Source organism: Tetrao urogallus (assembly GCF_951394365.1).
Source record: "Tetrao urogallus genome assembly, chromosome: 10".
Classification (NCBI taxonomy): domain Eukaryota; kingdom Metazoa; phylum Chordata; class Aves; order Galliformes; family Phasianidae; genus Tetrao; species Tetrao urogallus.
The window spans coordinates 11,275,372-11,298,249 of NC_136823.1; the positions used below are offsets into that span (position 1 = coordinate 11,275,372).

Here is a 22,878-nt window from a genome sequence, read left to right on the forward strand (position 1 = left end):
AAGGAAAAGAAAACTGAAATGCATTTGTATTTGCCTTTCAGATCCTGCAATGCATTCAGTTCTGCAGTAGTGATGACAATATTAGCTTTTTTTTTTCCCCCTCTCTTTGGTCTTTTCTGGTAAACAAGTACAAGCAGGGTCTGAGGCAATTATAATGTACAGAGAGGAAGTTCACACAGAGCATGTATCAGCACAGAACAAGACAGGCACATCAGCTTAATACTCTCACCTCCATGGATATATAGTCTGGGTAGCCTACAGCACTCAAAAATGTGAGTTTTCAGAAAAGGCAGAATATCTGTCAGTTAATGATCACACAAGCAAGTTCACTTAAAAACCAGCCCTTCATGAGTACTAAATTCCCCTGAAAGCCTTGCTAGGAGGTGTTAGAATCAGAGGAGCAGCCAAAAAAGGCTGAGTTATTGGCACAGATCTCCACCAGTGCCCACAATTCACTCGCTCAATTCATCCAGGCAGCAGCTGAAACACAGCAAACTACCTGAGGCATGGCATGTGCTCATAGATGTTAAACATCCAACTTCAGCAGACTTCTGAATCAGTGCCCCCACCATCCTCTCTATTAGCTTAACTTTTCATTCCAAACCCTACTGTGGTCAAAGAGAGACTTCTAGGCCTAGCATATGCTTGGATAACGGCAAAATCCATACCTCAGTGCTATATCACATGGGAATCTGTCTACCTAACCTCTTATTACTGGACTGGATATTTTGCCATAGGTTTGGCAGGTGGGAAATTGTGCACTCACCTATGTGCTACACTCCCCTTCTTGATGTCGGAGATGATCAAAGGCTCCCCAGGCTTTCTGCTCGCAGCTGCAAGAGACAAACAGGAGCAAAACTTAGCCTGCCATCTAAGATGGGAGAAGAAGTTGGGAGGAAAGGAAACGTCCTCTAACAGAATGGTGCTTCACACTTGACTTTCAGGAAGCCACAACCAGGAGAAAAAAAGAAGTAAATCCCTGCAAATTCTTGTTGACTGCCCTCCCCTGATGTTGAAGTAAAAGAGGACAGGAAATTCTCTAGGTGAAAAACAATCCAGAAAAAAAAAATATATGTTTTCCATGGGGTTCAGCTACCCAGACCACTCTGTCATACAACCAGATAACTCCAGACTGCTCTCAGGCGGAGGAGGGGATTCCATTCCTCCTGTCCCCCCACCAGACTGTGAATATTTTCAGCCCATGAGAGATGCAAGCATGCATCTCTGGGAGCATTTGCATTTTCCAATTTGCCTGCAGGACCTGCTGCTCTCTTGAGAAGCCCAAGAGGGATTTATGACTTGACTCCCTCCTGACCCCCCTGCTATCCATATAACAAACATACACCAAGAGCATAGTTCCCACCCTCTGTCCCTCCCTCCAGCCTTGCTGTGGGAACTGCACCACCTCGTTTAAGGCTGATGGAGCTTCTCAGCAAAAACTGCATGGGAAGGAAGAAACCTCAAAGCATCTGAATGTATCGGGTACAGGTCAGAGATTAAAATATCTGCAAGGTATGTGGCATCAATCACAGAGATCCACCTGCCTGAGCAGGAGCGAGAGGGTGCCCCAGAAAGTCAGACATAAAGGAATAAGCGCTTTTACTTGCCAACATCTCTGCTCTGGATTTTTCTATTTGTATTCATTTGTAAGATATAAAAACATATGTGCTATGCCCGTCACCTTTAAGGATACCCTCTCCCATATGTAACCAAACCTTCTGCACCAAACAGTGTGAAATGACTGCCAATCTCAGCTGCAACACAGCTGAGTGTAGAAGTTGGGTCAGAGCAGACCGTGACTGATTTCATAATAGCCATGGCAATGAGACTGCTGAATGATAAGGCACCTGGAGGAATTATTCTCCCCATGCCTTACCGGCTCACAGGCAGTTCCGATCTAGAAACCAAAAGCAGCTTGCAGCTGTGGATCAAAGAGAAATGGATGGATCGTGGAGGTTCACCAAGAGCTCACAGCTGTATTCAATCCGTATTCAGTGCACGGCCCAGCCAACCCATTCACCAATGTACGTCAAGAGGTGCGAAGGCTGACATGGCTAAAAATCAACACAGAAAGACCCACTCTGCCTGAGAAGGTCGCTTGCCATGGGCAAACAGTGCACAGAAACATGCTGCTATCACTACTGCTGTTCTCTTTTTCAACACAGGATGTGTCTTTGGGGCTGGAAGAGGTGCCCAGGCAGTGGTAGGAGTGGCAGTGATGGAGACTCAGCAGCTCGCAGGTGCTGAGCCCGGCACGCGGCGCTGCGTGCTTAATCGCGGCCTAGCCTGGTTCTGTCAAAATGATCCAGGTTTCCAGAAGTGCTTTTCACCATGAGGTTTGTTTATTAGATTCAAAGCAGAGGCTGTGTGACAGAAGAGGGTTAGAGAGAACCACAGTGCTGGCAGAGGGGCTGGGGACAGCCACCCCTACACACAAGCCAAACAGACTTCCTTCAGACCTGCTAAATGGAGAAGGAGAAAGCACAATGGCATACCCCTCTCCCTACCATCAGACTATCCAAACTGTGAACACACAATAGTCCTCTGTTTTAAATAACCATTCAGTCACCGGGTATGATATTGGAAGGCTTTACAAAGCCATCACTATTAGTCAGCACCCATGAGACTGACGGGTAAGTTAAAGGGACTTAATGAACAACCATTCTCTCTAGAGGCATAGGATTCAAAGAGAGAGAAATCTCAAAGCACTGAACAGTCACTCCCTGTTCAATTTAAATACAGTAGTTACTAACTCCGTTAATTCCCCTTTGGCATCCCAGTGCCCTTCCCTGTGAACATCCAGCCTTGCCTCCAGGCCTTGTTTTCCCATCCAAAAGGGGAGATGGCAGCCAAGGAAAGAGGGGAAAGAGAGACATCACAACAGAGACAGAAGCTGTCCTGTAGATACTTGCACCATCTTCTCAGGAGGTCTGGTTGTAGCCCCCACCTGCCAGGACAAACCACTTGGGGTGCAAGTAAGCTCTTTTTCGGACAGATTTGTGGTTTTGGTGGGTTTGCCAGTACAGAAGATAGTTGAAATCCCCCCCAGTGACCCAGAGAAAGCTCCATAAATCAACAGTTGGTGAAGGCAGAAATGTGGGGTGGGGGAGAAACTCACCATGAAACACTGCCTGGCGGTGCTGACAGGGCAGTGATAAAAAGGTGAACTGATCAATACTGTTATTTACTTTTTATAAATTGCTTTCAGTCTCTCGCCACCTCTGCTGGGATTCTGGCTCGCTCGGCATTTACTCTCTGATGGATGACAAGGCCAGAAACACATGTCCATTCTGTGTTTTTAATAGAATGCATAATGACTTGCATTGGTAAATTATTCCCCTCCAAGGAGCACAAGCACATATCTCACACGCATCAGCGCTTCAACCGGTTATAAATGCCCTTCGTTATTGATCAAGCTGAGGCAGCACTCTGCCAACATGTAATTAAAGAAATTGTAATAACACCAAGAAATACATTTAAGAAAGCAAACTCTTATAAAGGGAAAAAACAAACAAAATCTGAAACCCAATAATCTCAGAATAGCTAAGGAATGAGAAAATGAATAAAAGCAAATCAAAATTGATTACAAAAAGCAGCAGTGACAATCTAGTTCCCAGGACCCAACTTTTTCCTCTACCCTTCATTAGTTTTAGCAGCTGGGTAAATTGTCAGTGCCACCAGCAGGACGCTTACACCACCACAGATCTATATCCTTTCAAACCCTTCAGGTAGCAAAGCCTGAACAGAATACCTCACTTTGGTATAAGCATCGCAGTGAATCAGTTGCAAATCTGTGGTTGTGATGTTGGCAAGGCTGTGGGGACACAGTGCTGCTCATGGACACACTGCCAGGCAAGTCCCAGGCTAATCCAGTGTCAGTAGAGCTGGACTGGGTCAGCTCACAGATTCCATCTTCTCACTAGGACAGTGATTACACCGCTTAAGAGACTTCAAGTTATCTGCCTATCCAAATTCCGGTTTTATCATCCACAAGTAGATAACAGTGCTTATTCCTTATCTGCAGTACTTCCCAGCAAGGGCACAGGAATTGATTTGTAAAGATATATAAAGGTAATTTGATAAACATGCTATATAAAGCATTAATGTACAGCTGACACGACAAGTAATTTCAGTGCCCGTTTAAGCAGCCCCAACACCCCCATGCCCTACAGTGAATTTCACATTTGGCCTTTGGAGGGGGTGAATGAGCAGACAAAAGAAGGAAAACAGAAAAGCTATCTTTCGTGGAATCAACGACCATTTTCCAGAGGCTAACAGCAAGTGGATAACTAATTTTAAGAGGTCAGGTGTTGAACGCACAAGAAAACACGGCTATTCGCTTCTCGCTGTTAGGGATTTTAATTTGTGAGAGATTTACAGAAAAAAATCTACAAAGGATAACTGTGTCACTAGAACTGAATGCAGCCAGAAAGATCAGAGCACTACATGCCGTGTGTTCTGCTAACGGAGCCGTGCGGTTCAGGCTAACGAGAGCCAGATCTTCACACTGTTGTGTCAGAAACCTCACGTGGCACTTCTTCGCATCCCCACCACTCACAGCACCTCAGAGGTCTCTACAAACAACTGAACATCACCACCCACACATCCCCGCACTCACCCCCAGCCAGGAGCAAGCCTCTCTGTAAACCCATAGCAAAACCAGCAGAATCTGCCCTCCTCATACACAAACCTCTTGGGTTCTCAGCCCTTTTATGAGGCTTTCCGGCAGATTTATGTTTCCTCCAGCTGCTTTATATGAATTTTTTCGGCGCATCCATCAAGAACCCTGCTCTCCCCCACCTTTGCTCAGCCCATCTCCCGATTAGCTCTGAGAGTCACAGCACAGCAACAACTCGATTGGTTTTTATCTCTGTAGCACTTCTCTGATGAGGTCGTAACACTTCTTGCCTACTTGCCACAAACCTTCCCAAACTGAGGAATTAACCTCCAGTGGGCCTGCTGAAGCCAAGAGATAAAACTCAACAAAAACAACTCATGTTTCATACGATTTCCCGTTCATTGCAGAGGAGTTGGACTGGATGACCTTTAAGGGTCCATTCCAACACCAACGATTATGTGATAGTTCATTTACAGTGTGCCATACTATGATATTTTAGAACAAACCCAAATCTGGATGTGGCCATGACAGTGCAGGGGGTCTTGTACTGATCCAACCAGTTTGTCACCTATTTAATCTGCTCGTTTCCACTTTAAGCAGCAGTTATATGCCTTTCTTTGATAGAAAGAAGCTATAAAAACTCTTTCTAGATCACAACAAACATTCAAATCATTACAACTTGGAGGAACTGAGCAAAACAGAGAAGGGTTATTTTTACCTCTCCTCTCTGCTGCTTGCATCACACTCCTGCATGCACATCCTGTCTCTGCAGGAGGTACTTACCATACATCTGCTTGCTTTCGTTCTGACGTTTGACACAGGAATATTTATCTGCCTGGTCAGATGCAGAGTGACAAAATGATGATATAATTCGTTAGGGTTCTTGTGGAAATAGGTTTATGGGGACTAATTCATGAAAGCAGAATTAGGATTCAACTTTCATCCTTGCTCCCGCATTTTCTGCTATCTCTTGCTCTGTCTGTAGATACAGTTTTAGTTTTGACTCACCAACAATGAAGTATAATCTTAGGTTTTCATGTTTTCATTACTTAAACAACGTCCTGTAAACATGTTCAACAATCAAAAAGATCAAATCTATTCCTTCATTCAGCTTAATCACTGACAGTGGGCATCTAACTATTTAAAACCCAGGGATCGCTGTCTTTTTATTTAGCAGCGATTTCCAAAAAGAGTGTGAAATCGATTTTTTAAACACATTTCAAACGAAAATATTTTCAACATAAAAATATGTTTGAAGTGTAAATGCACATCCAAAGCAGATCCATTTAAGTGAGACTCCACAAATAAAAGCTCATATTCTTGCTAGCAACTTCCAGGTTCATTTTGCTCTCCGGTCCCAAATCAAATCTAAACTTTGAAGCTTAATAGGGGTGAAATCCTCTCCACGCTCAGGCCAGCAGATCCTTGCTACCAGATCCATCATCCTGGGTTTCCACCTGACATTGCAATGCCTACGCAGAAGGTGGGGAATGCAGTGTGAGCTCTGCCCCACTGGGTCCTGCTCTGCCTACAGTGACAGCCATTATGGACACTCCACTGCTTTTGGAAAGCACTCTGGTGTCTTCAAACAGTAAATACTAGCAAGCCAAACATTACATGTTATGAGTATTCACGTAGGACAAAATGGGGAAACTGGGAGAGGAAATGACAAAGTAATCACCCTGTAGATGTAGATGTCTATTCTGGGAAACAACCCACTTAGACCACAACATCTCCAATTAACTCAGCAACTAATGCTGCAAATGCCAAGAAGTAATTGCAAATAGCTTATCTACTTTAATGAAGCTTACTATTAAAGTGCTCTTAGCAACTCAGAGAGGTGATGGACACCCTGCCTCTGGAGACACCCAAGGTCAGGCTGGATGGGCTCTGAGCACCTGATGGAGCTGCTGGTGTCCCCGTGCATTGCAGGGGGGTTGGACCAGGGTTCCTTCCAACTCAAACGACTCTTCTGTGGCTCCATTCCCCAGAGATAGCCGAGTCTGTGCTCCTGAGGGCTGAGACATAAGCTCCCATTACTGTATTTTCACAAGCTGCTTTGTCTGATCTGAGATATGGTAGGTGCCTCTCGGCATGGCCAATCTAAGATGATTCAACTCAGGTTACCTAGCAGTGAAAGATATGACACCATTCACATATGCATACAGGAAAAATTACTGGTGCGAGTCATAAGATTTCAGCATACCCGAAATTTGGGAAAGAATCACAGAATCGTTAAAGTTGGAAAAGACTGCTAGGATCATCCAGTCCAACTGTCAACCTACCAACAGTACTGACCACTAGCATGTTCCTCAGTGCCACTTTACATCTCTTGAATACCTCCAGGGACAGTGACTGAACCACCTCCCTGTGCCAGTGCCTTCACTGCTCTTTCAGAGTTTTTCCGAATGTCCAGAATGCATGGATCTGCCTATGTCATCATCTCCTTACAGTGTCTTCCCCAGAGACGCCAAAAGGTCTTCAAATTAGAATAGACTCCAAAACATAAACAAAGATAATCAACCAAGAGCTAGGAGAAAAGAAAGAGAAGAAAGAAAAAAGTTGATGCCTTGTTCCCTTGGAGCCCACCAAGGCCTGGAAATAAAAACAATATTACTAATAATGTAGCATAATATTTAGTCTGTGGCACACAACAACTGCTCAGCTGCCCCTCAGAGAGGCATCCTTTGCTCTGACCCTTCAGCAGCTGCTTTTCTTCTGCAGTTGCCAGCTCTTGGAGGCAAAAGCCACACATCCACTTCAATTTGGAACAAACTGAAAGCGCTGTGAGTGCTACCAGAAAACCCCACATAATCTTTTTGTCTCTGCTGGGCCTCTCTGATGTGCCATGTTGGAAAGCAGCGGCTCTTGCAACTGCTAGTGCAAGGCTGAGCAATACTTACAGCTGATTGTAATTCCAAGCTCTACACCTCTTTTCTTGGGCAATTTAACATGGAAAGTGCCGCTGCTGGGTATGACAGACTCTATAAAACCAGAAACAGACAAAAAGAAAATAGGAGAAAAGAGTTTTCAGTGGCATGGATAGTTTCTTTGGAACCAAGAAAAAACAAGCCCATCAAACTCAGCTTTATAGGTTCAAATAAGGTTGTTATCTGATGCCCTGAGGACTTCAGGTTAAAATCTGGATTCTCATTAAAAATACATGCCCTGAACATCAAGTGAATTGCTCATATCATGCTGTACTTCAAATCTGCGCCATCTTTGTCAATTAAAATGAAAAAACCCTTTTTCTTTTAATACAAGGCTGCACACTTCAGCCAATAGCTTCAGCTCCCTTCTTGCTTCAAGGCCACAGATTAGTACAAATATTCATATTAATGGTTGAATGCTTAAAGAGTAAGTGGCCTCTTCATCTACTCGCTATGATTCTCTCAGCCAAGTTGTGAGAAGAAGGCATTTATGGAAGGATGAAAGGAAGGACTCTTCACTTTAGTGCACATTAGCGAACAACAGAAAATGGGAAAGGCCCTCAAAGGGTCCTCTCAGTCTCTGCAGTCTAGCGAAAACCTCACAGATTTTTGTAAGCACAATCCCTCCTACAGGTTAGCAAAAGCACTGGTAGAGTCCAGCAGGTGCTGAGGAGCAAGAAGTCCTTTGCAATTACCTGCAACATCAAATTCAATTTCGAGCACCACTTTGTTCGTCAGCGCAGCATCCCGCAGAAGCTGATTAGCTTCCTCCATAGTCCCGTCCTCAGTTGCAATGCCATTGATAGAAAGGACTCTGTCTCCCACTTGCAGCAGCCCACACCTGCAGTCCACATTGGGAAAAGAGGGAAAGGAGGCAGGGATAAAGGAGGAAGGAAGAAAAGAAATAACCCCACAACCAGCCATGAGTTACTTTTTGACAGGTAAATCTGTTAGAACACAGAAAGTAGTGACAAATCCTGCAGAAGTGGCCCCAAACAGATGATAATTCATTCTGCAATGTGTGTCCCAGGGCCAGTACAGCCTGGAAGGTCGCAGGGCATGAAAGCATTGTGGCTGGCTTCACCTCAACATACTTCACTCCCAAACAACATTTTTTGTCATATTTCCTGCAACTTCCAAAGAAAAAAAAAAACAGCAAAACCTTCCTCTACTGAAAGCCAACACCATGGCCAAGACATGCAAGTGATAAATTGCAAGGACATGTGCCCTCCTACCCTACCTAATAGTATACATCTCGTTCTGTGTGCCTGCACCCACTGGAAACCAACCTAATGGCACTGAAAATTGTGCAGAGTCCTCTGCTTAATACATGGCTAATACTGAAGCTACAACCCAATGAACTCACTGAAACATCTCAGCAAATTGGATAATCATTTATCCCTTGTAATTGCATTTCTGGAAGCCTAATGTACATTGATACTGTGTTAACTGCCCTGAAAGGCCAATGTTTATCGGCACATGAACCACTATATTCACTGTCTACCCTCTTCTTCACCAGGAAGGCAATCCTGCACATTACCTCCTGCAGCTGTAATCTGAACTGCATGATGGCTCTACAAAGACAAGAGTTCCCCATGACTGGCCATGGGCAACAGGTTGTTCATTCTCATCCTCCTCCACATTCTTCATCAGAGTACATCTGTTCAGATTTTCCACCAGTCACCTATCTGGAAGGCTGTCCACTCACTTAGCTAAGCATGAGAAAGCACTGATCCATCATTAATGTAAGCTACAGTGTGGTTTCCAAAATAGATTCAGAAATATGGGAACACAATTCACCTCTGCATTTGGAGTTGTTTTACCACAAAGTTTTCCCTTAAAAGGATCAGCTATCCTGTTTTAAGCCTTCTCTAGAGAACCTTTATTCCCTTGCTGTTTAATGATCAAACAAATTCTTTGCCCTGACCTTTGCAGATATCAACTTTGTAGATATTTTATAAAAGACTGTTTATTTATTTTTACTGATCCTTTCATCCACTCTTTGTCACTCACACCTGTTGCCGCTGTAAGAAAAGATGGTACTGCAGCTTCCGAGCACATGAAGGAAACATCAAAGGCAGTGGATACTGGCCGTATTATTCACCTCCAAACAACAGGATGTATATGAAAGGCCAGGTATCGAGACAAAAAACATTCACATCCAAACTGGAGAAAAATGCACAAACAACAGTTTTTGTCTGCGGCCCATCAAAAGCTCATATATGATTAAGTTTGGAGAGAGCCCAGGAAGGTTATCTTGTTAGTGGGAAGGTATTAAACTTGCAACACATTCACTCTGTTGCCTGAGCTCATGCTACCCATGGAAAACGGCAGCTATTTTAAGAGATGTAAATTCAGAAGCGTTTGTTCAAAGAGACCTGGATTAGGACAGACAACTCCATAGAGCATATGTGAATCCAACCTTGTGAATAACTTCATCATTTAATTACAGTCCTTTCCTGAGCTTGCAGATATATATGCTGCCATAAAACCATATCGGAAATACCAGCTCACAAATATGAAGGTGGTGAGTGGCACAAGAGAGAGGTCTCCTGCAGCACTGAGGGGTTTCTTGCTATGGTCACTTTGCACCATTTGGAAAGGAGGAACCAACACAGACATCACTTCATCATTTCAAGGAGGACACAACCTGTTTCAGCCACAAGGTCTGGGAGATTATGGGAACCTTTTACACAGCATCAAAGCAAACATTTACTGCCCTTTCCACCACAGCTGCCCTCTCACAAAACATGGCACTTCTCCATTCAAGGTAGATTTGCTGCGGTGTTTTACAAGCTCTGTTACGTCAGAAGAATTTTATTTCTTTTAATACTGATTGATTTGATCATGGTGGTCTAAATCCCAGTCTTGCAGGTTAATAAAAGTTTGTGAAGTGAAGCCGTAACCTCCTAGCTTCAACTAAAAGAGTGAGAAGACCCAATGTGCCTTGTTAACTCTAGAATTTCACCATCAGTTTCCAACTGCCACGTGTCTCTGTGCTGGGAACAGGGCCCTGGAAGTCAAAGCTCCTGCAGACCTCTCCTTGGCTCTGCTGTGGGATCCTGCATGAAGTCCACAGAGAACTTCCCCAGATTGATGCACACATCTCAGAGATGGGCACTCTCTCGGGAGACCTCACAAAGTACTTCGAGATCATGGGGAGAACTGCTTTGAAATCAGAACAAAAGTTCAATCATCTTCTACAGTGAGAGACAGCACTATGGATGTGTTGGAGTCCATGATGGGAAGATTTCCTTGGGATTGCAGAGATTTGCATTTTGTCATGACTATTTCCTTGGGCACAAAGACAGCAGCAGAATAGCAGAGGTGCCTTGCTCAACACTGAGCAGCACAAATTCAAGCTCTGGGCTGGGTGCGTGCTGAATATTTCCTTCACTGTCATTAGTATGAGTGGTCACTCCAGCTGCAGAGCAAGCACATCACCGGCTGCAGAAATCAACGTGTGGTGCCCTTACGCATCCCCGAGCTGACCTGTATGGATTAGAAGCACACATCCCTGCGTGTTTGCATATCTGTGCCTGTTTGACATCTGTGTGAGCACGCTGATGGGTGAGTCACAGCCCCCAGAAGATGAAAGCTGTGCTGATAACATTACGCAGCTGCTGAACTTTCCTTTTGCAAACTCTTCACACTCAAAAGCCAGAAATATGATGATCAAACAGCTGTCCGAATAGAGCTAGGAAACATGTAACGCAGCAGGAAGCATTGATTTTGGATACTGAGATGGACAAGGCAGATATTCTTCCACTGCTGTCTATGACAGCTGAGGGAAGATGGACAGACAGCTGTTTGTTTGGAGGCAGGCAAGAAAGGAAGAAATGTGCTGTCCCATTTGACCCTCCCTGCTGATAACTAGGGACACACCACTGTCTCATTCTGATTCCGAAGGCTTCATCTTGCACCCAGGAAACAAAACCAGGGGTGGAGTGGGAAAGTCTGTTAGAGACAGGGATCAATAAAGTGTCTACCTTCCAGAGGGGAAAAGCAGCACAGTCTAGGAAAGGAAGAAATACACTGCAGAGATTTAATCCCCAAATCAAATCCATACTGCAAACACAGACAGGACTGCTCCCTTCCACCACAAAGCAGAGGGCAGCAGCCAGGGGAGTGCAAAACCTGCTGGGTGGGAGCCGTGAGGGAGAGAAGCGCGTAGCACATTGAGACAGGCCGGGCTGTGCCATGAGGCTTTGCTTTCAACCTGGCTTTGGCAAGGGGATAAAGCAAAGCCAAGGCAGCTTGCAGCACATCTCCCTTCTCCCCTTGGGCAGCAGGCTTTGTTGCTGCCCGATTTATAAAAGAAGTTCAATGCTTTGCATTGTGAGCCGACTTCACCCTGGTAATAGAGGATAAAAATCCAAAATGCCACCACTTTCACTGCTGTTTGAAAGCAAACAAACAAAAAGCATAAAAGGCTTTTAAAATCCCTCTTAACCTGCATCACTTGGGACAATGCACTTTCCTATGCCAGTTCCATATCCCTGTGCTCCCTGCCTGGACTCGCACACTCGTGCTGCTCTCTACCACCCTGCCACAACCAGGGATGGCACAAGAAGGCAACACCAGTCCCACGCTAGGACCTGGTCTATCCAGCAAGAGTAACATCATTTGAGGGCACCTATACCAGCAAAGACTTTGGAAGAAGTTTAACCAGGGCTCCCATGCTGAGGTTCAGCCTCTGAAGGGCTCATTGCTCTCAGTATCCTCAGAGTCACAAACAGCAGCAATGCTGCTCCTACATTCTGCTGTTTTCCAGCATTTTATGCTATTTTTTCAGATCCTATACCAGAGCTCTCCTTGGTGGTTCAAAACTTTTAGGTCGATTTATGTAGCTGGATTCTGCTACAGCAAAACCAAGCAGATAACACTTTCCAGGGCTCACTCATATACCTTTTTTCCTCTTTCTGCAACTACACAAAAGCTTTATCTTTCAATGAGAAAGAAGAAAAAAAAAAAAAAGCAAAACAAAAGGGATGGGAATGGTGCTCACACACAGACACACACTCCCTCCTCTGAGAACAGCCTGGTGCCAAGACTTTCACCTGGGATGCGAGGGAGGCCGCGGTCAGCCGACGAGTGCAGAAATGGCAGTGACAGTAAACCATGCCCAGTGAAGAATGGGAGATATTACAAAGATGACAGTAAATATCTAAATGAGCCTCTGAGGAGAGAAAACAAACCAAACCATGAAATGGTCAGCAGCAGCACCATCAGCATCCAAGGGCAAGGTCTCTAACCTCTCTGCCGGGCTGTCAGGCTCAATAAAACGGACCAGAGGTGGGGAGGACAGGGTTTCAGTAGCAAAGATGCCTCCCTGGAGCTGAAGTCCGAAGCCGTTCAAAGGGTCTCCCCTGAGCACCACCTCTGTCGTCTCCGTGTGGACTATCTGCCCGCCAGGACCCACCGTGCTGGAGGCCAACGACACTGAGAGGAGGAAAGAGGCAGAAGTTAGGGCAGCCACAGTCACAGGCGGTGCCAAGGGGAGACCAAGGCCCTGACTGCTGTGATGAGCAGGCCTATGCCAGCCAACAGCCAGCAAGGTGAGCACAGCATCACGCCCAACCCATCCCCAGCTCACCACACACTTACATGAGCTCTTGTGCTCCTTTTTCTTCTGCCTCCTCCTCAGCATGGTGGTGCGGGGGCTCATGGGGTGGGAGCTGCGAGGTAGCGTGTTCGAGTTCTGGCAGGGGAAGCCCTGCGCGTTCATGGTGGGAGATGAGAAGTTGGCGGCCACCAGAGCTGGGGAGATACAAAGCATGTTAAGGATGCAGTGTGCTCACCTAATGGGTGTTCACTGAACTTCTATCGGTTTTGAACTGCCTCCTTTTCAGCTTCAGGACTGGGAAACCACAGCTTCAACTATCTGCTGAGCAACGAGGCTCCCTTGCTTGCTTCCCAATTCTAATATACATCTTGCATCAGCAAGGCTGAGCTGGGTGCATTGGATTTCCACATCCTTACATATCACCAGAGCTACCCTCCTTGGTTCACAGCAACTCAAGTTTTTCCCTTGCCTATATGGAAGTGCAGGACTAATGGATGAGAACAAAGGGTCTGCCCAGCATTCTGCTCTAATTGAAGTTAGCAGCTCTGTGTGTCGGGCTGTAGGTACCGATTTTGCACCAGATACTGATTTTGCACCTCAGCAGTGCACCTATGAGGAGGGATCCAACCGACCTCGAAGGAAATAAGTGACGCCCCAGGCTACTGAGTTGGATGTGGAGCAAATGGAGAGGCACAACACAAATGCACACACGTAAGGATCGGGGCAACACCGTGCACAGGGGTTACATTTGCAATAATCCTGTCCAGGCGTCTGGTTCCAAGTGGGCGTCTTGCAGTGCCCAGGGTGGTGGGTGTGACAGTAGTTGACACAGGGGTCCCAGCAGTGGTGGTGGTCACTCTTCTGCACCTTGACTGATGTCACCCAGGAGAGGAGAAATCACGACAGGCATGGAGAAACGAGAGAAAGAAAAGGTAAGAAACTGGGATACTGTAGAGAGGAGACTCACACTGCTTTTGAACAAGTTAGGGAGCAAGCACAGAGTGTCAAGCACCAGCAGCAAAAATGCATCCCCATGTAACCTCATGACACTTAATGCAAAGTGGCAGAAATTTACCCATGCCCCTCAAAAAACTCTGTGTCCTGAGCCAACAGCCTGACTAAGCCGTGCTGGCAGCACACAGATGTCATTACCATTTGCAGGCTGCTGTGCGACATGCAGAAGCTGCTGCCTCTAGCCCCAAGTTTCCAACAGAGGCCATCAGCATTATCCGACAGCACTGGGGAAACCTCCTTGTGCTGTTTCCCACCTTGTTGCCCTCTCCAGATGAAGCTCAATGCCAAGCAGTGCTTCCAGCACTTTGCTTGGCTTCAGCATTTGGGTGCTTAGCAGCTGCTCTTGGCCAGGAATCCATGGCAGGGTGCACATATGGAAGAGCCAGCAGTGGGCCAACTCCAGCTTACCAGAACAAAAGGGATTTTATACTCTGCTGCTTAAAGGCAATTACACAAGGCCACCAACACAAGAAGAGCTGCCAGTGCTATGGCAAACAATGAATTAAGATGTGGCACCAACATGGCAGACCCTTTTCAAGGCCACACAACTGCTTTAGTTTCCACCCTAAATCCACCCCAGCACATGTTAGCAGAGATCTTCTGCAGCGCGACATCTGCTGCCCACGAATCTCTTGTCCCAGGGGACGTGGCTTTGTTTTCATCAGGTAGTGATGCCACAAATCGTCTCTGCAGTGGCCAAAACACACCCTCAGGCACAGGTCCTTCCTCTCACTGACACCCCTTTTGCTCATGGATAGCGTGGGGTCAATTCAGTTATCCTTGCCCAGCAGCACTGGGATTTCTCTCCTGAATCCCTGCACTGTGCTGTCAAGACAGCTCTCAACCTTCCACCACTGGTGCTTACTAGCAACCACCCTTCCCAAATGAAACCTCCTCTGTTCTCCCCCTGTAGGTGGGAACTCCCCCAGCACAGGCACTACTGAGCTTTCTGAAGGTGCACACGAGGGAGAAGGACTCAGCTCAACCCAGTGTCCACGCAGAGAGCTCTTCTAAAGATCATCACTTAGTGCCTTTATCAATGAAAATCCATCTTGTGCACATGCACCACAGGCATCAAATTACTTAGGTCAGATTTTCTGACCAAAACTGCAATTATTTTAAAGTCTTTGTTTTAGTGACTTTAGCATTTACTCTATCAAGCTCTTAAAAGATCCACTTTCAGCTCTGGCATTTCTATTTTGTGAATTCAAAAGCAATCTCAGAGTCAGAAGGCTTTTAAAAACAATCATCAAATGAGTAAATGGAGCTGAATCCAGTCAAAAAAGAGAATTCTTAATAAAATTAAATACTGAGAATACGAGTGACAGAGCTTACGGGCCTATATAAAAAACGGTTTAATCCATTCATATCCATTTGTCTTTAAGTTCTCAGCTATAGCTGACACAACAGAAAAAAATGCCTACGAAACTCGGATGTCACTGCAGAGGGGAAGAAAATAGGTTTTGGACAATTTGGGGATAAAAACCTACAAAAGCCTTCCCCAGGCTTCCCTTGCTTTTCACCAGCCATCCCAGCACTGCTCCTGGGCACCATCCGCTCCCGCTGATCTTGTGAGCATAATCCTCCCACAGTCTTTCCAAATGCCCCCGGAGCGGCAGAGAAAGCTGACTCCATTTGACAAATCCTGTGCTTCAGCATTAGACCACAAAGACTGTATTTTTTTCCTTCTCTATGATCTCTCACGTCCTTAACGGTTTAACCAAAGGGGGGACACTCTGATCTGACGTGTGGAGGTATGGGTAAAAAGCCTCTAGAACACACAGAGCTGTCCTTCATAGATCTTCCTTCTCCTGATGCTGCTGAATGCATACATCCTGAATGGAGATTAAGACCAGGGCACAAATGGAAGAAGTAGAATAGTTCATTTTAACAGCCGCTGAAAAAGGATTATAGCTTTCCATTTTGTCTTGGGCACAAAGGTCAAGTGATCTGTCCCCTTTGTTAAACGGCTTTAATTCTGCACAGATGGGACTGGATGTGTAAGAGATTTATTTCTAGACACGAAGATGTTATTAGATTCTATATTTCACTGCATCATATTAAAGAAAACAACACAGATAATTTCTTCCTTTCACCAAACCTCTCTAGAAGATAACAGAAAAGGAAGTGGGCCAGTAGCTCTTGTGCATCAATATTATTAAAATGCACACACACAAAGGAAAGGTGTTAGAAAATGGTTGCAGAAGGGCTGAGACAGAAACAGCTGAAATACAAGATCTCCAATATGGACAACAGCGGTGGCGAGGCACTGGCACAGGCTGCCAGAGGTGGTGGTGCCCTGTCCCTGCAGACAGCCAAGGTCAGGTTGGATGAGCTCTGAGCACCTGATGGAGCTGTGGATGTCCCTGTTCACTGCAAGGGAGTTGGATCAGAGGGCCTTTAAGGGTCCCATCCAATTCAAAGGATTCCATTAATCTATCACTAACAAAACTGCAGGAAGAGTTGCAATAAATCTAATAGTGAGGCTAATTTCACAAATCTGTATATAGGAGAGCCTGAGTCAGCCACTTACATGGAAGGAAAAACTAAAGGTAGGCAACAAGGATGCTCACAGAGTGAATTCCTGATGATGTTTGAAATTCACAGGTATTTGGTGTTTGATGAGCCAGTATTTCTCTGAAGGAAAAAAAAAAAAGACAACACAGCAGCAGCTCTCATTCAGACAGGCTGGTCCAGAAAATGAAAGCTTGTGTTTCAGCTTTGTTTCCTAAGGAAGTCCAGTGGAATCCTGTCTAGCTGCTGACACGTTCTTTACAAAGCCTTGCTAGGCAAGCAGATGAAAGCTGAGCTTGGAAACGCATTTGCCTGCACCAACGCTGTTTCCCTCCCTCTCCATTAAAGTCTCTTATCTGAGGTACTAAGAAAGCGGCTTGCACAGCACTCAGCATCGCAAAACTCTGGGATTCCCAACGCCAATTTTCCTATTCAAGCACAGATGCTACCTTTTTTTTTTTCCTATTCACATCCTTGAACATCATCTAATCACATGCATTTCATCAAAATATTTTTTTTTTACCCTCCACAGATGTCTGTCTTTGGAGTTTATTACCAGCATTCAAAAGCAATGAGAGCCACAGTAGGGACCTCAACTGAGTTTTGAGAGCAACCAACAGTGATTGCATGGAGGACGTACCTGTTTCTGGGGGCTTCAAAGGCATCCTGCTTTGGTGAACAGGTAATATCTCCAGCTTGACGTTTTCTGAGGTGGCAGCTAAAAGCTGAGTTGCCTCTAGTAAGGAGCAGTGTTCTGTGCTTGTGCCATCGATGGAGAGAATATGGTCACCAACATGCAGTGCTCCACATCTGCAAAGGAAATAGCAAGAGTAATTAATACACACAGCCAAAATTCATGTCCTTGTGGTTGCAAGCAGAAATGGACAATTTCCCTGTTTTGCTTCATCTGAATGTATTTCCACATCTCTGCTTTTGCTTTCAGTTTGAACACGAGGTTCAAGCATTGACAAAAATACCAACTCCAACGGTTCAAGTCTACATCAGGGATGCTGATGCCTTGGGAAGGATCTTTTAAGTTTTCAGTAGTGCATGGTCATAGCCTAGCTCGGTGTTCAACCAACAGGACAGTAAGCCCTACCTACCTGCTCTAAACAGGATGTTCCACAGCTCCAGGACGGTCAGATCTGAGGTTTTTAAATCACAGCTCAGCTTATACCTGCCATGAGCTACATTCACTCATGGTGCAGAGTGTCCACCCATGTTAGGTCAGATATTTTTAGCACGCTTAGAACTACAAACATGTGGACATGGCCAGTTCAAGGCAAGGTGGGGAATAATGACATGACTGAAAAGGGGGCTGAAACGCAGTGAAGGATAGAGAACTGGAGCAGTCTGTTCAGCTCTGTACCTGTCCACCACGCTGGCCGGCTTGATCTTATCAATGACAATGACCTGCTTGTTCCGATGCGTGCTTGTTGTCAGCGTGATTCCTAGCGTTGATCCTGGAGTCTTTGCTATTTCAACTAGTAGAGGTCCCGAAGCATTAGTTACAGTATCTGCAAAACAAGAGAGAAGACTCTTCTCATACAGCCTTTTGCAGCAGCAAAATGTAAAACACAGAAGCAAACAAAGGGCTGGCCAATTCTGCTGACCTGTTTGTACCCGATGGTTTGGATATCCTATAACCTCACAACTCTGCATCACACAGCAAGTTAACAAAGAAGGACATTCAAGAAGCAAAACTGCTTCTGCAAAGAGTATGTATGAGAGTGAAGAGAGATTACAAAATTCACTTGTGAAAACCACCCTCTTGCCTCTTGTTTTTAAATAACAAGATCAAGGAAGAGAATGCTCAAAGTCTGTCCTGCCATCACATCAACCATATTAAAAGAGAAGCACAAAAAAGAAAGATCACAAGGGCATCATTATTTGAGAGTTCTTTCTAAAAAGGCCCAAAGGAAAGAGGATCCCATTTCCTGAGGCATTCAGAAGCTTCACATGCTGAAGACCAGCATAAGTTAGCACCTCCTGGCTACTCCAGCACCAGCACTGCAGTATCACTGCTTGTTTCTGCCTGTGAGAGCAGGCACAGAGCTTCCTACCACATGCTTTGTTTAGTTTGACTTCCATGAGAGCACTTCATGGAAACCCAAACATCAACTTCAAAGGAAAGGCTGCCAAAGCCCCCTGAGATCCTGATGCCTCCTCACTCCTTCATTATTCATGATGAAGCTTTTCACTTCCAAAGCTCTGCTCCACTAAAAACACTGATGCTACTTGGCTTCAAAATGTGATACATGGCTCATTCTAGCACTCTGATAAATGGGAGCATTGATGAGGATCCTGAAAACCAAGCTGCAGCAAGATCATTCCTGGGATTTGTTGAAGATTCTGAGTCTCTGGAGACAGATTTCTGGTTGTGTGGGGATCAGTCAGGGGATCAGTAGACTATGGTCTACTCATAGTGTCCTTTTTCCAGGCGGAGGAAGAAGAAGGAATGAGAGATAGTGAAGACTAGGCAAGGCTTCAAATGAAACACTATTAACTCTCAGCTGAAAAGGACTACTGGACAGACCTGCAGGCCCTGGCTTAAAGCACAGCTCCAGCACAACAAGAAAGTGCCCAGAGCACTTGGGTAAAGCCTGTGGAAGGCCCACTGAGGCCTTAATTAGCAAAGGAAGCTCCAATAGACCAAGGACCTCCAACAGCATCAGCTACATGTTGGTATGGCTGCCCATGTGCATCCAGCACACATCCTTTGAAAGAGATACATTCACACACATACATTCCTTCAGCCAAAGGGAGGAAGATAGGAAAACTGGTCATGGAAACAGAATGCTGGGGTGCTAGACCTCATTTATGTTTGCAATGAAAATAGGTCCCTTCCGTCAGCCCATGGCCCTTCTCAACCCTGCACAGCATGGGCCATCCTGATGTCCCTTTAATCTTCATTGCTGGTGCCACGGACAAAGCAACACATTCAAATACATTTTATAGAGGCATCTGATTGAGAAATACCAGCTGAGCCACTAAGGTTTGACTCAAATCAAAGGTCAAGAGCCTGCAATTTAGCAATATTTGTGAGGCTTGATTAACACAGGGCTATTACACCCAAGCTAATTTAGAACGAAATGCTGAGAGGACAGGGCAGGGCACGCAGTAACCTTCCTGCAGGGAGTCAATGCACACTGCTGCTTTGGCACCTGCCCCATCAGGCACGTCTGCAACCTCAAGCATCCATGGAAAAGGCGCAGCTCTTCTGTGTTCCAAAAGAAAGGCATCTGCTTATTGCCATGTTTATCTGGCATCAGCCAAGGGCCATGTGTCCCAGCCCCTTCGCCAAGAGCTAGTTTTCTAAGCGTAGTGCTCCCTTCTGGCTGCTTGCATTCCCATACTGCTTCCAGTAGCTGTTTTTCCCTTCCCTCATCCTTGTCCCTCAGTTGGTAAAGAGAATGTAATAATTGTGATCTGGGGACAAAGCACTCATCTCTGGTTGCAGTTATTAGCTGTTGCCTGGCAAAATCAGCCGCAAATATTATTAAGCAACAAATACTACATCATCTTGCTTTATGGGGGTGGGGAGAAGCAATCTATGAAGAAACTAGCTAAAAAGAGGCTGTTTTACACCTTCTTGGGAAGCATCTGTTCGTGGCCCACTGTATAGCAGCACAAGATGAATCACTGCACAGAACCCGACTTTGCTTGTGTTCACTCAACCCTGCCAGCTTTAGGTGGGAGAGTTACTCAAGAAGAAATACCGAGACACTTTAACAGCTATTTTTGCTTCAAGTCAGGATCTAAAACAATCAGCTTTCTGCAGCATAGGCACCAAGGGACCACACAAACAACAAAATTCCAAAAAGCCCATTACCCATGCACCACTAAATGTTTGCTTCTATACAGACTGGAAAGCTCTGTGCTAACTGCTGCTCGCCAGAGAGAACAGCCCTCGCTGATCTCTGCTCAGCTACTGCAGTCAAAATCGTTTCCAAAGGTAGAAAACAGAATTTAGGTATTTTTGCCCTGAGAGGGTCTGAGTGCCCCATTCCTGGAGGTGCTCAAGGCCAGGCTGGATGGGGCCCTGGGCAAGCTGAGCTAGTGGGTGGCAACCAGCCCATGGCATGGGTTGGAACTCAAAGATCTTTAGGTTCTCCTCCAACATAAACTGTTCTATGATTTTCTGTTTTCCATAATTTAAGGCTTTCCTCTTTTTCTTGAATGCCAGCCAATCTCTAAAGAGCAGCTGCTCCTGTAACATGGCAGAAGCCAGGCAGAACACAGGTAACTGCAGAGACGTTGGGTTTTCCTTCCAGCTCTCCCAGCACAGCGCATGTCAGTATGATACATGGTTGCCCAGCTCCTGGCAGCCTCTCCACGCAAGGATGCAGCTCTAAAATCAGTACGTCCATCCTTGCAGTATTTTTTCTGAAAGGAAGGGCAGTTTGGGGAACAGAGGCTGAGAAAGAAATGGAAAGCCTTCAGGAATTGCAGAAGGATTTCCATTAGTCTACTGCATCTCTCCTGCATGTTGCACGGAACAAGTCCTGGCACTCTCAGCTCTGTTTGCTCAGCAGTGGGGAGGTATTAAACTCCTTTTGATTTGCTTCCTCGCTGGTAAATCAGAAAATAACCTGATCCAACTCCTGCTCCTTGCTGGATCTCAGGCTCCCACGTGCTGTGCTGGTTTGTGAGATTTGCAGAAGAGACTCCAAACTACTCCAGCTTGCAGCTCCAGTGAAGGCAGAAAACCCTCTGGAGACAGAGCTGCAACATCAAATCTGAGCACACAGCTCACTGAGCTTCCAGAGCCGGCACAGCTTCAGACTCTGTGGTAACCTAAAACTCATTAACTATGCTCCCTGCAGTAACAGCTGTGTGTCACAAAGCCAGCTCAAAATGACTTTATAGTAGCTAATAATAAACTCTTTCCCAGAGCGTGAATCTGAAAATCAAATGGGAAAAAAAAAATAATGCCCTCAAACTCGGTATCTACAGTGTAGATAGATCATTTTTAGAAATAGCCATCCTCTGCCCTCCAGTAAGTTCTGTCTTCTCTAGGGTCAGTCAGTTGGACACTCCTCATTTATTTCAGAAGCAGATCTGAACTGAAAGTTCTAAGAAAAGAAACAGCTCTAGAATTAAACAGGGTCAAAATTCAGAAGCCAAGCCACAGCAATCCAGTGCCTGCTCACAGCTCATTGCCCAGCTCACATCTAATATCGGTATTTTCAGTGCTGGCAGAGCGCCGACATTCCAGCCCACCTCAATTCCAACTTCTCCTACATCAGAAACTCCTTTTTTCCCTCCTCTTCTGAAATCAGTCAAAGTTCCCACTGGGACACATCATCAGATAAGGGCATTTCAAATACCTTCAAGTAAGTCAGCTTTGAACTCGATCCCCTGCTCCCACATAGACAGCAACTTTTGGGCTGAAATCCAGTGACCCCACAGTTGACTCTAGCCCCATGTACTTTGCAGGCAGTCAGAGCAAATGCCACCCCAGTAATCCTGGCCTTACCCATGATGGTCACATCATACTCGATCTGGAAGAGTGCCTCCTGGCTGCACTGCCGCAGGATGTTGAGGGCGTCAGCGTGGGTCACACTGTGCAGAGGGATCCCATCAACGCTCAGCAGCCTGTCCCCAATTTTCAAGGACCCTTCTCTATAGGAAACCATAGGCAAAAGTTATTATTATTTTTTTTTTTTGCATTTATGTGTTTATATATATGTATAATGTCAATTAATTTGATCCTGAGGAGTTGATAGCTTGGGTTATTTATAGTGTCAGGCCCACCACATTAAATTAGCAGCATGACAATACATAGGCTACTTCTGGCTTTCTAACATAGCATCAGCTCTTCATTTGCACAGGGTTAATTAAGTGGCTGCCTGTGGAAGAGCAGCCTCTGATGTTTCCAAAGATAAGATAGGTCACCCTATGAGCACCAGATCCGTTCACCCCTGCACACCAAAGGTTCCACTCCACCTCTGCAGGACGAGCACAAAAGGCCTTGGGGAGACCCCAGCAAGGAGGACGAGAAGGATATTTGCCCAAAAGTGCAGTGAAAGCTGCTAGTCTGTTCTGTGACAGCAAATGCTGGAGGTGCAGTACCTGTCTGCTGGGCCACCCGGCCTCACGTAGGTGAGCACAAGCGGTCTGGACTTGTGCCAGTCTTCATGGGCTCCCCCTGTAAGCAAACCAGGAAAGCTGTAAGTCACTGGAGGTTTGAGACTCTGAATGAGAGTGCTGAGAAAGTAGAGACATTTATCATA

The 22,878-nt window shown here is 45.6% G+C and overlaps 1 protein-coding gene across 1 annotated transcript in view; it reads right to left on the reverse strand.

The window, feature by feature from the left end:
- GRIP2 (glutamate receptor interacting protein 2) overlaps positions 1 to 22,878 on the reverse strand; it is a gene marked incomplete at both ends in the record, with an annotated part of 214,105 nt that overhangs the window by 17,391 nt on the left and 173,836 nt on the right. The window contains 10 exons of the mRNA XM_079540181.1: positions 767 to 833; positions 7,522 to 7,602; positions 8,244 to 8,389; positions 12,804 to 12,990; positions 13,156 to 13,308; positions 13,861 to 13,986; positions 17,283 to 17,452; positions 18,012 to 18,159; positions 22,122 to 22,267; positions 22,718 to 22,793. Coding sequence (XP_079396307.1) covers positions 767 to 833; positions 7,522 to 7,602; positions 8,244 to 8,389; positions 12,804 to 12,990; positions 13,156 to 13,308; positions 13,861 to 13,986; positions 17,283 to 17,452; positions 18,012 to 18,159; positions 22,122 to 22,267; positions 22,718 to 22,793 — 1,300 coding nt within the window. The remainder of the gene's footprint in view (positions 1 to 766; positions 834 to 7,521; positions 7,603 to 8,243; positions 8,390 to 12,803; positions 12,991 to 13,155; positions 13,309 to 13,860; positions 13,987 to 17,282; positions 17,453 to 18,011; positions 18,160 to 22,121; positions 22,268 to 22,717; positions 22,794 to 22,878) is intronic.